The sequence below is a fragment of the Humulus lupulus genome, chromosome 3 (genome assembly GCF_963169125.1).
Source record: "Humulus lupulus chromosome 3, drHumLupu1.1, whole genome shotgun sequence".
NCBI lineage: Eukaryota > Viridiplantae > Streptophyta > Magnoliopsida > Rosales > Cannabaceae > Humulus > Humulus lupulus.
Window position 1 is genome coordinate 81434780 of NC_084795.1, and position 17583 is coordinate 81452362.

The 17583-nt window shown below is 39.6% G+C and overlaps 2 protein-coding genes across 2 annotated transcripts; both read left to right on the top strand.

Moving 5' to 3' along the window:
- The first annotated feature begins 3343 nt into the window (after positions 1-3343).
- Positions 3344-5191, top strand: LOC133824482 (uncharacterized). Its single transcript, XM_062257366.1, has 4 exons — positions 3344-4201; positions 4247-4402; positions 4460-4529; positions 4710-5191. The coding sequence occupies exons 1-4, from the start codon at positions 3344-3346 to the stop codon at positions 5189-5191; spliced, it is 1566 nt and encodes a 521-aa protein (XP_062113350.1).
- Positions 5192-5245: 54 nt separating this feature from the next.
- Positions 5246-6713, top strand: LOC133824483 (uncharacterized). Its single transcript, XM_062257367.1, has 3 exons — positions 5246-5689; positions 5808-5897; positions 6045-6713. Exons 1-3 carry the CDS (start codon positions 5246-5248, stop codon positions 6711-6713), a joined length of 1203 nt encoding a protein of 400 aa, XP_062113351.1.
- Positions 6714-17583: the final 10870 nt, after the last annotated feature.

Sequence of the window (17583 nt, forward strand, 5' to 3'; positions counted from 1 at the left end):
GAATTATACAATTTTCTTCACAAAATGTATTGAATTCATTAGAGAAGTACTCTCCCCCTCTATCACTTCTTAGCACCTTAATCTTTTTATTTAGTTTATTTTCAACATCTAAATTATACAATTTAAAAGCATCAAAAGTTTCATCTTTATGCTTTAAAAGAAACACATAGGTGTATCTACTAAAATCATCTATAAAAGTTAGAAAATACCTTTTACCACCTCTAGTTAAAACACCATTTAATTCACAAAGATCACTATGGATTAAATCTAGTAAATTAGATGATCTTTCTACACTAAGAAATAGTTTCTTAATCATTCTTGCCTTAACACATGTTTCACATTTACCATAGTTTTTAATATTGCATGCAATCATACCACATATAACTACTCTTTTCATGGTTAAAAAACCTATATGCGATAGTCTAAGATGCCACAAAAATAAAGAATCATACTCAATAATATAGGTAGAATTATCATTTTTATTGATAGCATTGAAAGTTACATCATTGGTGCACAATTTAACCACTCCCTCACAAGAGTACCCTTTTCCCAAAAATACATTTGATTTGGTAAGTATAAGTTTACCGGACTCTAAAAGGGCTTTAATGCCGGGCTTGCCAAGAAAATCACCACTTACCAAGTTTCTACTCATTTCGGGAACATAAAGTACATTCACTAATGTAACTTTCTTGCTGGAGGTGAAAAAGACTTCAATGGTACCTTTGCCAAGTACCTTGGATTTGCCCTCATTACCCATTTGAATCTCATGGTTGCCCTTTGACTCTTCAAAGGTTTTGAACTATGATTTGTCATAGGTGACATGGACGGTGGCACATGTATCATACCACCACCCTTTCACCTTGCCTTGGACCGCATTCACCTCACTAAAGGTAGCAACTATGTTCTCCTCTTGAATTGCGTTCACCTTAGGTCATTGTTGGTCTTTTCTATGCCTACACTTTCTAGCGTAGTGACCCTTTTTCCCACACACAAAGCAAGGACCTTTCTCGCCCTTAAACTTGTTTGGGTTGGTTTTTGGACCCAAAGGTTTCCCATTACCCTTTTTCCCTTTGTTTTTGGGATGTTTTGGTTGTGACACTGCATTTGCTTTGGAAGTCTCTCCATTAGGCCCCTCCACAAGTTTATCTCTACATATTGATTCCTCTTCGATTCGAATATGCTTTTGGATTTCCTCCAACGAATAATCCTCATTTTTATGAAGGATTCTTTTCCTATAGCTCTTCCAAGTTGGTGGTAATTTAGCCACAATAGCACCAACTTGAAAGGCCTCGGGAAGCTCAATCTTTAAAACTTTCAGTTTGTTAACAATTATTTGCAATTCATGAATTTGAGGAAGAATAGGTTTATCACCAAAAAGTTTGAAATCGAATTATTGAGATATCAAAAACTTTTTGGTACCTTCCTCTTCCGCCTTGAACTTTTTCTTAAGTGCATCACATATCTCCTTTGCCAATTTGGTCTCGGTGTAGAGATCATAGGGCCTATCGGATAGGGCGTTGAGGATATGACCCCTACAAAGGAGATTGTCCTCCTCCCTCTGCCTTCTTTTCTCCATCTCCTTGGGAGTGTCCTTGTCGGATGGTGTTGGTAGAGGTTCTAGAGTGGATTCTAGGATGTAGGCAATTTTGAGAGTGGTTAAAAGAAACCTCACCTTGTCTTGCCACCTAGTGAAATTGGACCCATCAAACCTATCCAACCTCACTAGGTCTTGATTCATGATTTTGATGGTCTCACCTTCCATTGAACAAACAAAGGGTTAAGCTTTTGAATGTTAGGAAAATATGTATTTGCCTCAATGGAAATGGTAAGAAATTACAACTCTATGCAATATATTACAAATAAATAACGATTGATTAGAAAGAGTTACAACTCTATTACTGAAAATTACAAATAAACAAAGAAAATGAAGAAGATGATGAAGAAGAAGAGAATGGTGAGAATACAACTCTAAGCAAAAGATTACAAGTAAAATAAAGGTGGTTGAAACAAAAGAAAGGATTACAAAATGGAGGCTCAAGCTCTGAAAATTTTCATATTCAATAGAACGAGGCAGTCTTTTTTTCTCGCTCTTTCTCTCTCAGTGTTCTCATCGGTGCCATGGCAAAGGGAGCAAAGAATGGGGGGCAAGCTAAATCGAAGAACAAGATTAAGAAAACTGGACCTTCATCTACTGATAGGGTCATCAAAGCTCGATCGATGAATGTTAGTTTAGGGGTTCAAGAATTGGAAGTGATCGAGGATAAGCAAGAGGAAAATGCGAGGCGGGTTGTTGATGCATCAATACCAGTGCAACGGCAAGAAGTCTGCACGAATGTGGAGGATTGGTTATCGGCTTCCAAACAAGCAATGCAGGATGTAGATGTGGGTAAGAATGTTGCTTCTCCGATTTTACATTCTAACTCTTCTGGTTTGAATAGAGCCAATTATAGTGGGAAGAATGTGGCTGGCAATGGTTATTCTCTGAATCAGGAGAAGACTCCAGGGATCAATATAGATATGGAGGATATCGCTGAAGAGGTGAATTATTGGTAATCTTCGATTGGGTGCTACATGCTCAGATCTAATCCCCCAATTCGAGTTCTAGAGGGATTCGTGAGATGGTTATGGAAAGATCAGGTGGACAAAGTAGGAATCCTCTCTTCAGGTATTTTCATTATTCGATTTTTTGCCATGGAATTTCGTGACCGTGTGTTGGATGGTGGTTACTTGTTCTTTGGCAAGAAGCCTCTGATTATGAAGTCATGGAATTTCGTTGATGATTTCTCTAAAGAAGACATTTCTTCAGTTCTGACTTGGATTCAATTGGGAGGTCTAGACATCAAGTATTGGGGAGATCGATCACTTTTCAAGATTGTGGGACAGATTGGGAAGCCGATCCAGGTCGATAACATTACCAAAAACAGAGATCGATTAGCCTATCCCAGAATTCTTATTGAGGTTAGCATGGCTCAGGATTTTCCTACTCAAATAAGTTTTATGAATGAATTTGATCAGGAAGTAGAAATTCAGGTGGAGTGTGAATGGAAACCCATTTCTTGTAGGATCTACTCTGGTTTAGGACATGAGTCTCATTTATGCAGGAAGAGCAAACCAGCCAAGCAAGCATGGATTCCTAAAAATAGTGAATCAATGTCGCTTTCAGGTCAAGCAAATATAGATGCAAAAGCTTTTCATATAGTGATAAAGGGGATTAAGATACAGGAACCCTAGGCAATTACAACTAGTGTGACATATCAGTTTCATATGTTGGAAGATGATTCTATTATAGACTTGCTACAAAGGACCAATACAGAAAGAGAGGGGGGAGTTCCCTCTATACTCAATGGATAGGATATTTTGTTGTAATGTACAAGGGATTAACAGCCAACATAAGCATCAAGATATTAAGCATTTAATCCTTTCAAAGAATGTTGGGTTGGTTAGTCTTCTCGAAACAAAAGTGAAGAATAAAAATATGGGCTCCCTTTATAATAGTTTGTTTTCTGGATGGTTTTTTACTGATAACAATCCTTGGATTGATAAAGGTAGAATAATAGTTGCTTGGAATCCGAAAGTGTACTCTCTAGATATTAGGTTATGCACTACTCAGTTGATTCATTGTTTGGTGCAAGTACCAAATCAGGCAGGAAGTTGTTTTATCACCTTTGTGTATGGTTTTAATGATGAATTATCTACGGAACAGTTGTGGAAAGATATGCAGGAGTTGGTTGTATCTATAGTTGATCCTTGGATGGTGATAGGGAACTTTAATGAGATTCTTTCTCATCATGAGAGAATAGGTAAAAAGGTTGCTGCTAAACTCTCTAGCAGCTTCCAAGATTGCCTATCATTCTGTTACTTGGAGGATTTAAAGTTCTCAGGTTGCTTCTATACTTGGAACAATAAACAGAAGGCAGAGGAGAAGATTTATTCAAAGATTGATCGTGCTTTGGTTAATTCACAATGGACAGATTATTTTCCAAACTCAGAAGTTGTTTTTCTTCTGGAAGGACTCTTTGATCATAGTCCAGTCCTTGTTCACTTCTATTTGGAGTTTGCAATGGAGAAGAAACCATTTAGATACTTTCAGATTTGGAAAGAAGCTCCCTCTTATGCAGTCAAGATTCAAACTAGTTGGAATATTCCAGTTGTTGGTACTGAAATGTTTCAAGTGGTTTCTAAATTGAAAAGGTTGAAACATGTATTATTGGGTATTAATAGATAAGGTTTTTCTGATATCCAACAGACAGAATTTAAGGCAAAAATCTTACTGAGGGAGCTTCAAGAAAAATTGCATAAGGATCCGCTTAATGACTGCCTTATTAATCAAGAACAAGTGGCTAGAGAAAATTTCCTCCATTTCCATAAAGCTTACATGATGTTTTTGGCACAAAAAGCTAAAGTAATTTGAATGGCTAATGGATATGAAAATACTCATATTTTCCATGCATCTTTGAAGGCTAGGAGGATACAGAACAGGATTCTGTCCATCAAGAATAAGGGTGGCATTTGGGTAGATACTCCAACTGGTATTAAAGAGGCTTTTTTGGATTATTATCAATGATTGTTGGGGATAGTTATGATACAAAGGAAGCAAGTTTCTCGATCAATTATGAGATTAGGCCTAGTTCTCACTGAAGCTCATACACAGATTCTTACAACAAACTTTTCAGTTCAGGAGGTTAAAAATGCTATGTTTTCAATTTCAGGAATGAAAGCTCCAGGCCCAGATGGATATAGTAGCTACTTCTATCAAGATAACTTGAATTTGGTGGGTTTGGAGGTTAGTGCAGTTGTTCTATCCTTCCTCAAATCGGGTAAATTGCTCAAAGAGATTAATGCCACAACTATTACTCTCATTCCTAAGACCATTTGCCCAGATAATGTTTGTGATTTCAGACCCATTGCTTGTTGTAATGTCATATATAAAGCAACGTCTAAGATGATTTTTTCAAGACTTCATCAAGTTCTACTTGAATTAATAGCAGAAAATCAAGGGGGATTTGTTCATGGTAGATACATAGCATACAACATCATGATATGTCAAGACTTAGTTCGACATTACGGGAGGAAAAATTGCAAACCATGTTGTATGATCAAGTTGGATTTGAGGAAAGCTTATGACACTATAGAGTGGGATTTTATTGAAGAGATGCTCACAGCTTTTCATTTTCCTATGAAATTTATTTAGCTTATTATGATTTGTGTCCGAACACCAAGGTATTCTTTGATGATCAATGGCTCAATGCATGGTTTCTTTGCGGCTAAGAGAGGATTGAGACAAGGGGATCCTATGTCTCCATTGTTATTTGTACTTGGCATGGAATATCTGTCCAGAATCATGCTTAAAGTTGGCTCATCTTCAGGTTACAAATTCCATGACAGGCGTTCTGGTTTAAAGCTGAATCAGTTATGCTTTGCAGATGATTTATTATTATTCTGTCATGGAGATTTTGTTTCTATTCTTTGGATGCTTAGGGGGCTCAAATTATTTTCAAAGACTTTGGGACTTATTCCAAATGAGACTAAATCTGCAATCTATTGTAGTGGCATGCCTGAAACTGAGATTGTTAAAGTGCTGGCTATTTCAGGGTCCACTCGTAGTTCCCTGCCATTCCGGTACCTTGGTATCCCTATATGCTCCAAGCGTATTTCTTCTGCTGAATGTGGGGTGATTCTCGAAAAAATGGTATCCAGAATTAAGCAGTGGAGTTCTAGGAACATATCATGCATGGGTCACATTGATTAATTCTGTTCTATTATCAATTCACTCTTATTGGTCTCAAATAATGATTCTACGAAAACAGTTATTGAGGGATATAGAGGCCACTTGTAGAGCCTTTCTTTGGAAAGGTTTGGGAGAGTCTCAAGGTTCAGGTTTAGTCGCTTGGAGCTCTGTATGCACTCCAAAAGCTGCTGGAGGTTTAGGCTTCAGGAAGATTTCATAATGGAATTTTGCATCACTGGGTAAATATGTATGGGCCATAGCTTCCAAAAAGGATAACTTGTGGGTTAAATGGATCCACAACATTTGTTTGAAAAAGGTGGACTGGTGGGAGTATTCAGTGCAACAGAATTGCAGCTGGTATTGGAAGAAAATTGTTGCTATTAAAGATCTCTTTAAAGTCAAACTGGATAAGGCAGCTTTTATAGCAATGAAACATAGTATTCAATCCGTGTATGATATACTATATGATCAACATATTAATGTACAGTGGAGTAAGTCTGTTTGGGAGAGAATTAGTATACCGAAGCATAGATTCATTCTATGGTTAGTGATGCTTCAGAAGTTGAGTACCAGATCTTATATCAGCAGATATTTACCAGGTCTGGACACAGTGTGTTTGCTATGTGGTGATCACAATGAAGATCTTCCTCACTTGTTTTTTCAATGTACTTACAGTAAGGCTTTTCTTTTGAGGATGAAGGAATGGATTGGCTGCCGAGCACAAACAGAACATTACCATCAACTATTGCAATGGATATACAAAGCGAAGCATCTGAGTAAAGTCAAGAAAGGAATTTTTATAGCTGTTGTTACTGCACTGGTGTATCATATATGGAGGGCACGTAATGATGTTTTGTGGTCATATAAACTTTGGCATGTAAATCATATTATAGAAGTTATTAAAAGAGAGCTCAAATTGAGATTGCCTATGTCAATGCCAAGGAAAACAAGAAGTAGTGATAAAGAGTGGTTTCAAAAATTGTAAAGATAGATACATGAATTGTAAAGAGAGGATAGGGGTATTAGAAGGCCTGTAAAGTGTACATGATATGGTTTTTAAGAAATACAATGATTCTTATTCACCAAAAAAAAGAAAGGATTACAACTCTTAAACAAAATATATGAGTAAAAAGAACAAGAGAATAAGAAGAAAACAATACAATAAAATGGAGAACAGAAATACAAGAAAACTCTCACTTACACAACCTAATTGAAGAGGGTCGGGGATCACCAACTTGAACAAGGTTTAAAACCTTTGTCCAAAAGATTATTTCCCCCTAACTCAAGCGCTAAAGGATCTCTCTCAGATATTAGAAAAGCTTTCTAGAATTATCAAGCCTCAAGGTGTTTCTAGCCAAGTGCTCTAATGGATAGAAAAGTTGTGTCTTACAAGTGAGCTATAGGCTCCTATTTATAGAGTTTAGACACACCCTTTGAATTTCAAATTCCACCAACCCCCATGGCTGTTACCAATGTTTAATGTGATTAATATGGAATTAAAAAAGAGATTTGGGAGTTATTTGGGTTTTTTCAGCCGTTCAACAAAGATTGAAAAAACTGAAGAAAAAAAAATGGTCAGTTTTTGGCCTGTGGCCGCGGCCAGAGACATTGGTGGTCGCGGCCACTAGTCTCTGTCCCACAGGCCGCGGCCACTGACCATTTTCAGCACTTAAAATTGTGTTGTTTTTCCAAACGGTTCCAAACCCTCCCAAATGATTTTGTAAACCCCAAAACACATTCTTGGGGTTAAAATCATATCTCTAACAGCCATTTCACATATGGCTTTATGAAATTCATCTCAATATTGTGTAACAACAAATTTACACAATAAAGGGTAATATTTGGAAGTTACAAATTTGTAACACCAAATATGTTACATTATTTGGATATATCTCATATATCTAAATATTGTAACTCTCTATTATATGTTACAATATGTGACACTCTTTGTCACATTTATTTAATCTAAAACATTATATTATAATATAATATAATATTAAATTATATTATAAAATAATATAACATCTTTATGGAAGGAGGTGTCGATCGCCGCCACACTGGGACGAGGTAGGAGAAAGGCAGCTCCTTGGTCCCGAAGCTGTTAGGAAAGCTCGAGAAGCAGTAGCGCTAATTAGAAAGTGTATGCTTGCTGCTCAAAGCCGTCAGAAAAGCTATGCAGATGCCAAGCGATGCGATGTGGAATTCAAAGTCGGAGATCAAGTCTTTCTAAAGATATCTCCTATGAAAGGTGTGAAGCGGTTTAGGAAGAAAGGCAAGCTTAGTCCCCGGTTTATAGGCCCTTTTGAGATATTGGATAAAGTGGGAGCAGTTGCATATAGATTAGCCCTACCGCCAGCCCTAGCAGATAGCCACAACATGTTCCACATCTCAATGCTACAAAAGTATGTGTAGTAGTAGTAGTAGTAGCAGCAGCAGCAGCAGTAGCAGTAGTAGTAGAAGTAGCAGTAGTAGTAGTAGTAGTAGTAGTCACTAGTAGTAGTTATAATATGTTTAATACTATTGATTTTGGTTCAAGCCGGGACTTAGTTGAACACTCGTTGCAACACTTGTAGATTTTATAAGTTTAACCTACAGTTTAAGAATATTAATTATAACATAAGGATTGATTAATATAGCTGATTATGAAGATGATATTTATTATATTATAAGGTTTAGATAGACCCAATAAGATAATGACACTTGTCGTGTGCATGTTTATTAAGAAATTAAGTATTTTTGAGGAATAGTTTTATAAGAGGAATATTTGAAAACCCCAGAGTCTGCCAGTAGCTTTGAAATTGTTATAGGACTCAGTCAAAGATGTTAACTCAATTCAAATTAGGATGAAAAAGTGCAACTACGTGTATAATATTTCAGCATATGCTGATATATCGCAGCTCTAGGGGGGGATATATCGCCACTCGGGGAATACGAAAAACACGTAACTTCGCACGAACACTTCGACGAGCCTCGGGAATATAAGCCCAGGCGATATATCGCCTACCATGGGCGATATATCGGCTCTAGGGCAAGGTTTTCAAACAATTTTGAAACCGAGCTCATTTTGTTCCATAACCTCTTGATAAGCCCAGAATGTTTTGACCGAGTCTTAAGCCTCTGTTGAACGATTATTCAAATGTTTTTCAATTAAATAGTCATTATTTTTATTCAAGCTAAAAGAAGATCTTTTCATTCTTGAACTCTATAAATAGGACCTAGTACCCAACCATTTCTTTCATTCTTCAAGCTGAGTTCAGAGCCTTCTAGCTGCTAGATTTACTTTAGAGTGTTAAACACTTGGGTTGGGGTTATAAGCTTTATCATCTTAAGCTTATTAAACACTTGGGAAATCAAGTTAATAGTGTGTTTTTCTATAAAGGTGTAGTTCGGTTATAGTGCATTCAAAGGTATTCCTATTCCTAGTTCATTTCTGTATATTTCATTAGTTTTTATAGTTTTTCTCTACTCAAATCCTAACTCAATATTTTCCATTCTTGGTTCGGCAATTAAGTTCTTTGAACTTGAGGTTCTTTTCGGTAAGCTCTTCTTCTCAGTGGTTTAGACTCATTTCTTTTCATCTCCTTCTTTTAGAAATACTCACCTTCTCATTAATGATTTTTAAGAGTGTTCCAAATTCTCGTCCTTGTTCTCACATCCCGGTATTTGGTAAGGAAAATAGGATAGTTATTGTATGCTTATTGTAATGCCCTGGATAGCCAGGATTGCTACACTATGTACTTATATAGGTGCAGGACTTGCTAATCAAGTCATTTAGTCAAAACGTGTCACTAAACCATAAATGTGCTAAGGATAAAATGGTTTTGGTCTCAAAAGATACATTTCATATACTTAAACAAATTTACATATGGGTCCCCCAAAAGGAACAGTGTTTAAAAGTTGGTTTACAAAATTTCCACAATACAAACTACCATTAGCCACTCTAAGGCAAAACAGACATTTATAGCTCTTCTGTTCCTGCTATCCTCTCAACCGTGGCGGCTGAGCTGCTGGTCATGTACATTCTGCTCACAGAGCTCTCCAAGTCATGGTTGATCAATTTTGCCCTTGCCTTTACCTGCACCACGTAGCACCCGTGAGCCAAGGCCCGACAATAAAACATAATACACATCTCAACAATCATATCTAGAGAATAATTCAACAAGCATGATCAACCACTTAACATTCCACATTATTCACATAGCATGTAATTAGAATCAAAGATGCAACCAATCATTAATAACAGTCAAATCACATAGTAACTAGGGCTGACAACTTAGGTCGCACCCTCTGTTTACCCCACTGACTCCGGCCCACTTAAACCGAGCTCAGTGCATAATAAGCTGTCCTCGGCTACCAGTGGCCGAGTCGCGCCCTGTGCGCAAGTGTAACCTTTCGCACTCTTAGGCCATTGGTTTACTATTTACATGGCATAATACCATCCTTTTCAATGCATACATATTAGGGAAGCCTTAGTCCCATTACAAATACACAACCAGGTGCAGGTTTCTTACCTTTGACTTCCAAGTGTACTAGCTACGAGCGATGATAACCAGATCCTCATAGTGCCCATACCGTGTCTGAAAGGCCGTCTTCGGTATATCCTCATCTTTGATCCTCAGCTGGTGATAACCAGATCGAAGATCAATCTTTGAGAACACCATCTTTCCCTGCAGCTGATCGAACAAGTCATCAATCCTTGGTAGAGGGTACTTATTCTTGATAGTTAACTTGTTCAATTCTCTATAGTCTATACACATCCTCAAAGTCCCATCCTTCTTCTTAACAAACAACACTGGAGCGCCCCATGGAGAATAACTAGGCCTGATGAATCCCAAATCCAGAAGTTCTTGCAACTGTATCTTCAATTCCTTCAACTCTGCTGGTGCCATCCTATATGGTGCCTGTGATACTGGTTCTGTCCCCGGTGCTAACTCAATCTCAAACTGAATCTCCCTGCGCAACGGCAACCCTGGTAGATCCTCAGGAAATACGTCTAACAACTCACACACCAATCTGGTCTCTCCCGATCCTCCTGGCATAACCCTGGTAGTATCCACCACACTAGCCAGAAAACCTATACATCCACCCTGTAACAAGTCTCTGGCTCTCAATGCTGAAATCATGGGTATGCGGGGTTCAGACACCGCACCCACAAAAACAAAAGGATCCTCGCCCTCAGGCTCAAAAGTCACCATCTTCTTCCTGCAGTCAATAGTAGCCCCATACCTGACCAACCAATCCATCCCTAAGATCATATCAAAATCCTCCATATCTAACTCAATCAGATCCACTGAAAGTTCTCTACTATCAACCATCACTGGCAGTGCCCTAATCCATCTCCTAGAAACTACCAGTTCATCTGTAGGAAATAAAGTCCCAAACCCTGCAGTCCGATATTCACTAGGTCTACACAATCTATCAATCACTCTACTAGAAACAAAGGAATGTGTAGCACCAAAATCAATCAGTACAGTAAAAGGAGAGCCAGCGCTAGAAAGCTGACCTGTCACTACCCAAGGACTAGCCTCAGCCTCTGCCTGTGTCAAGGTGAATACTCGAGCTGGAGTCAAGCTATCCATCTTTCCTGCTTCACCTTTCTTCACTGTTGGGCAATCTTTCCTGAGATGCCCCACTGTTCCACACACAAAGCAAGCTTTGGCCCGACACTCTCCCAGATGGCATCTTATACACCTCGGGCACTCCGGATAGGTCCGCCATGCCTCGCCGCCACCTTGACGGCCACCCTGTCCACCTCGACCCCTCCTATCAGGACCAACAGTGGTCAAAGTGTCAGGAGTCTTTCTCTTGAAGTCACTGGGGCCTCCGCCCCTACCTGCCCCTGAATAAGGAGGCACCACTCTACGAGCCTTGCGCCTCACCGCACTCTCCTTCCAAATCTTGTTCTCTGCTTCCTCAGCAGTAAGAGCCTTCTCAATGGCCTAGGCATAAGTTGTTCCTCCAGGTACCGCTGTAATCCTAACATCCCGGGCTATCATAGCATTAAGCCCCCTGATAAATCTACCTTGCCTAGCAGCATCAGTAGGCACAAGATCTGGTGCAAATTTCGCAAGTCTATCAGATTTTAGGGCATATTCAGTAATAGTCATATTGCCCTACACCAAACCCACGAACTCAGTAACTTTTGCTGCTCTAATGGCAACATTGTAATACTTCTAACTGAACAAGTCTCTGAAACCTTCCCAACTCAAAGCAGTAACATCCCTGGTCTGCGATGCAACTTCCCAGCAGATGCAGGCATCCTCTCTCAACATATAAGTGGCACAAGCCACTCTATCATGCCCCTCTACTCTCATGAAATCCAGAATTGTAGTAATCATGGTTAGCCATTGCTCGACTTTCAATGGATCCGGTCCACCCTCAAAGATTGGGGGTTGCTACTTCCTGAACCACTCATACAATGGCTCCCATCTATTTCCAACCTCTCCTGACTGAACAACTGGTACTACTGCAGGTGGTACAATAGGGGCAGCACTCCTGGATGGAGCCTGCTATCGCAGAATACAGATCTGCTCATCTTGGCTCTACAACCGAGCCTGCATATCGGCCATAAGTTGCTGCCAGTTCTTAGGGACTGGTGGAGGAATCTGGCCCTGGTCATCACCCTTGGTCCCAGACCTAGTGTCGGCTAGTCACGTAGATTTTCTTGGACGCATAGTTATCCAAGTCAATCTGCAATCAACGACTCGGCAATCGACCATGATGACAAGGTAAAAGCTTCTCCAAAGTTCACCAATGGTACATAACAAATCATAAACAATCAACATATAGGCATTTATCCACATGCACCGGCTGCTAATAAGCATGCCCCAATCTCATCACACAATAACTATGAAACAAGCATTCATCCATACACAATATACAATTAATCATCCAAATATTCATTTACATGCACGGCTATGCTAATAAACATGCCTCAGTATTCTCACACAACATTCAAGGGCCAGGCCCTATCAGTATCTCATGCTCCCTATTAATCCAACAGATAACAACAATCATAGTTCATTCCAGGCATATAAGCATATAGGCACATATACACATTACCAAACCCTGAATCGAACTTGTCTCTAGCAGTGAATGTACATGTCTAGCCGGTCTTCAGGAACCCTTAAACCTAGGACGCTCTGATACAAAGTTGTAACGCCCTGGATAGCCAGGACCGCTACACTGTGTACTTATAAAGGTGCAGGACTTGCTAATCAAGTCATTTAGTCAAAACATGTCACTAAACCATAAATATGCTAAGGATAAAATGGTTTTGGTCTCAAAAGATACATTTCATATACTTAAGCAAATTTACATATGGGACCCCAAAAAGGAACAGTGTTTAAAAGTTGGTTTACAAAATTTCCACAATACAGACTACCATCAGCCATTCTAAGGCAAAACAAACATTTATAGCTCTTCCATTCCTGCTATCCTCTCAACCGTGGCGACTGAGCAGATGGTCATGTACATTCTGCTCACAGAGCTCTCCAAGTCAGGGTTGATCAAGTTTTCCCTTGCCTTTACCTACACCACGTAGCACCCGTGAGCCAAGGCCCAGCAATAAAACATAATACACATATCAACAATCATATCTAGAGAATAATTCATCAAGCATGATCAACCACTTAACATTCCACATTATTCACATAGCATGTAATCAGAATTAAAGATGCAACCAGTCATTAATAATAGTCAAATCACATAGTAACTAGGGCTGACAACTTAGGCCACACCCTCAGTTTACCCCACTGACTCTGGCCCGCTTAAACCGAGCTCAGTGCATAATAAGTTGTCCTCGGCTATCAGTGGCCAAGCCATGCCCTGTGCGCAAGTGTAACCTTTGGCACTCTTAGGCCATTGGTTTACTATTTACATGGCATAATACCATCCTTTTCAATGCATACATATTAGGGAACCCTTAGTCCCATTACAAATACACAACCAGGTGCAGTTTTCTTACCTTTGACTTCCAAGTGTACTAGCTACGAGCGATGCTCCTTGAGCACGATCTGATCCCCGAGCCCTAGCTTAGCACCTAGTCACAACCAAGATAAAGGATACCATCAACAATCTTAAAAGAGCTTCTAGACAAAGTTCTAGTCTCCGGAACATTGAACTTCACCAACCATGGTAAAAGATTCAATCCCGAGCACCCTAGGTTAAATTCCCAAGACTAGAATCTCAAAATCCCAAAATATCTTAAGGGCCGCGGCATTAGCCACCCATGTCGCGGCATGGCCCCAACTAGAGGCCTCCCAATGCCCAAAAATAGGTAAGGGCCACGACCCTACTCAGACCATGCCGCGGCCCGCCCTCCTTCCTCAGCACCCATCACCTTCGAAGGGTCGCGGCTCACCAAGAACTATGTCGCGGCCCGACGTCTTCGAACCCAGAAAAACCTCCATTTTTAACTCTCAAACCTCATGCAAACTCACCCAAAACCCCAATTCCACAACTCAATTACCCAAAAACTTCCCACAAGATTCCAACAACACAACCCAGCTGAAACCTAGACTAGAAACCCATCAAAAACCCACTTCAATCACTGAAACTTTCTAACTCAAGAACTCAAAACCCAGCCATGGAAACACTATAACTCAACCTTTAAACCTTAAATTAGAGCTTACCTCAGCTGCAGAACCAATCCTCCAAGAGTTTTCTGGCCTAACTTCCAAGGTTCCAACCTCAATTTAATCTTCAAATCCAAAAACCCAAAACCTCTTAGAACACACTCAAAAACACAGAATTTCAACCACAAAAAATGGAATTCAATGCTTACCTCAACCTTGATTAAGTTCCTTTGATAATCCTTGAGTTAATCCTCTAAACTCCAGCTTCAATTCTTATAATCCTAGCCAAGACCTCCAAGTTTCTGTGTTCTTCTTTGGGAGAGAAAGGAAGAGAGGGTCGGTTTGCTATATTCCACAGTTTTCTAAAATATTCTTAAGTCTATCCTTAAGCAATTAAGTTCATCCCAAGGCTCGGGGTACCGAAAACGTCCCCGAGGGAAAAATGGTAAAATTCCCCAATATTCCCACCTAGACTTCCTAACCTTAAATATATCTCCAACTATTTATTTTCATAACCCAGTAATCTAAATAACCACCCGATACATGTAATACTTGTCCAAATTCAAGCATTAGACCCCGTTGTGACTTTCCCACTATCTAGCTCCCTAAGATCGCCTCAAGTCGCCTACTGCAGATTTACCCACATAATAATGTGGTTCTCACAAATATAGCATTTAACCACATCTAACATCATATAATCATACAAGCATGCTTATCATGTAATCATGCATTAAATTAATAAATTCACATATAAACCAATTATGCCCTCCCGACACACTAATCAAGGCCCTTAAGCCATATTAGTGATTTTGGGTCGTTACACTTATATGATTATGCTGTAGTATGTTTTTATATGTTATGATATATGTATGTTTTGGGGCTTATAGTTGCTTAGCTAGCAAACCTCATTGTAGTTTGAGGCTTATAGTTGCTTAGTTAGCAAACCTCAATGATTACCATGTACATGGGTTAGAATTATGATATATGTTATAGTATATGTTATCTGTTTATAGCTTATGTTTATGTTTATGTTTATGTTTCATGCTTGTAGTAGATTTTCCTTGTTGGGCATTAGGCTCATTCCTTTATTTTATATGTGCAGGAAAATAGTTATGGCAGCGAGAAGATTCTTGGCGACTTGGGATTGTGTATTGAGGAAGAATGGATTCAGTGAACTGCGTGAACGATTCGAGGACGAAGTGTTTTTAGTCATTTTTTATTATGTTTCCTGTAACACCCTGGTTACCCCAGAACAGTTACGGTGATCGGTGAACCGAAAATTTGACCCGCTACCCGAGTCCTTTGGTTAAAAACGTGTTCTAAGTGTTATTAACATGTTAAGGTGAAAACAATAAAAAGGAAAGGACGTATTTCATTAAGTATATAAACCAATCATGAGATATTCAAAACATCTACAAGTTGTTCATTATACAAAATGGCCACTACTGTTTCAAATTTACAACCCCGCCGGCCTAAGCGGCAAAAATAGGGTAAACCCCTAGTTCCTCTGAGAACTCCTTGGCCGTGGTGGTCAAGCGGTCACATATGTACACATCCCCACCTAAACTCTCCACTCAAGGTTGGGTGAGCTTTTCTTTCCCTTTACCTGCACCGCATAGCACCCATGAGCTAAGGCCCAGCAAGAAAACACAATAAAACATGATATAATATCAACAATGATCATAATAATCATTCAGGACTATCAGTCCAAAACAGATAGGTGACAGTCGCAAAAGTCACTAATGTGGGTGCAGCTCCCTTAAGCCATGTGACAATAGGGTCACCGGGCTTTACAGATAAGTGGACCTTTCACTAGCTTAAATAGGATAGGTGCATGGTGACTGGTCACCAACATAACCTTCCTCATAACCATAGAGTCATAACCCTGGAACAACGTTCCCTAGCCATGTGACAAAACAAACGGTCACCTGGGCCTCATGCCCTGGCACTCAGTAACTAGTTTTAGACTAGCCAAGCGCTTATAAGTTCATCAACCTTAGGGTCGGTCCAGTGTTAATGCCTTAGAGCCATTCAACACTGATATCGATTAGATCTAATCTTCATTCAGACCTGCGTTCAGGACGCTTATGCCGTTTCTAACTCTTAGGTCAGTGTCCCTGACTAGTCAGTGCCATATACAAGTAATCAACATTCACTAGCATTTAATATGCAATCCATGTCCACATTTATCAATCAACATGCCTCAATAACAATCACGCATGTCATATATACACAGGGTGCAGTTTTCATACCTTAAGTTCGAGCGAGAGATATTATAAGAACGACTCCTGAGAACGATCAATCTTTTGGTTCCTTAGCGGTTACCTAATCACAACCAATTATAACCTCCATTAATAAGAATCAACATAGATAGGGTCTTAACCTAAGCACCACTCTCGGGACCTCAAAACATGCCCACACAGTAAGTATATTCAATCCTGGGCCTTAAGGAATGAAACCCCAAGTCAAAAACCCTTAAAATTACTCAAAACGTGACTTTGAAGGAACAGAGTAGCGCTACAGCGCTGACCCCTAGTGCCCCGGCACTATTCACAGAACCTCCAACATGCCCAATTGCCCCCTGAGTAGCGCTGTAGCGCCCTAGGGTGGGCGCTACAGCGCTACCTCCAGACCAGAAACGACCTTCTTCATCTCATTCAATTCCAACCTGATTCCAAGCTTTCAAATCCCATTTTTGGTGCCAAATGAACCCAAAAGCCATCCCAACATACCCCAAACATCACAACCATAAGAACCCTAGCCAAAACTCCCAACAAAACCAAGTATTCAATCTAGAAAGCTCAACTGTAAAACAAAACTAAAACATGGCAAACCAGGGAATTATATGGTTTGAAACTTACCCAAAGCTCAGCTTATGATGCTCTTCAATGGAGGAACACACTCCCAAACTCCCAAGGCTTGCTTCCCAAGCTTGAATCCTCAAGAATGGTTCAAAAACCACAATGAAAACTGAAGGAGAAAGAGGATACGGGAGAAGCTTCAAGTTACTTTGTTTTTCTACCTCCTTCTCAGCCAAAATGGTTATATCTATCCTAGGGGTAAAATGACCATTATACCCCTAGGTCAATTTAAAGTTTCTAAAGGCTCCCAAGGGAAAAATTGGTATTTTCCACCTATCTCGTTAATCATAATTAACGCTCTCCAATTCCCACTATTCTCAATAATCTCAAACACCAATAATTCACATCCCGTTACCCTTTAATTCCCAATAACGCTCTAATCATTAAAATCACCCCGAGACTCATCCCGAGCCCTGCA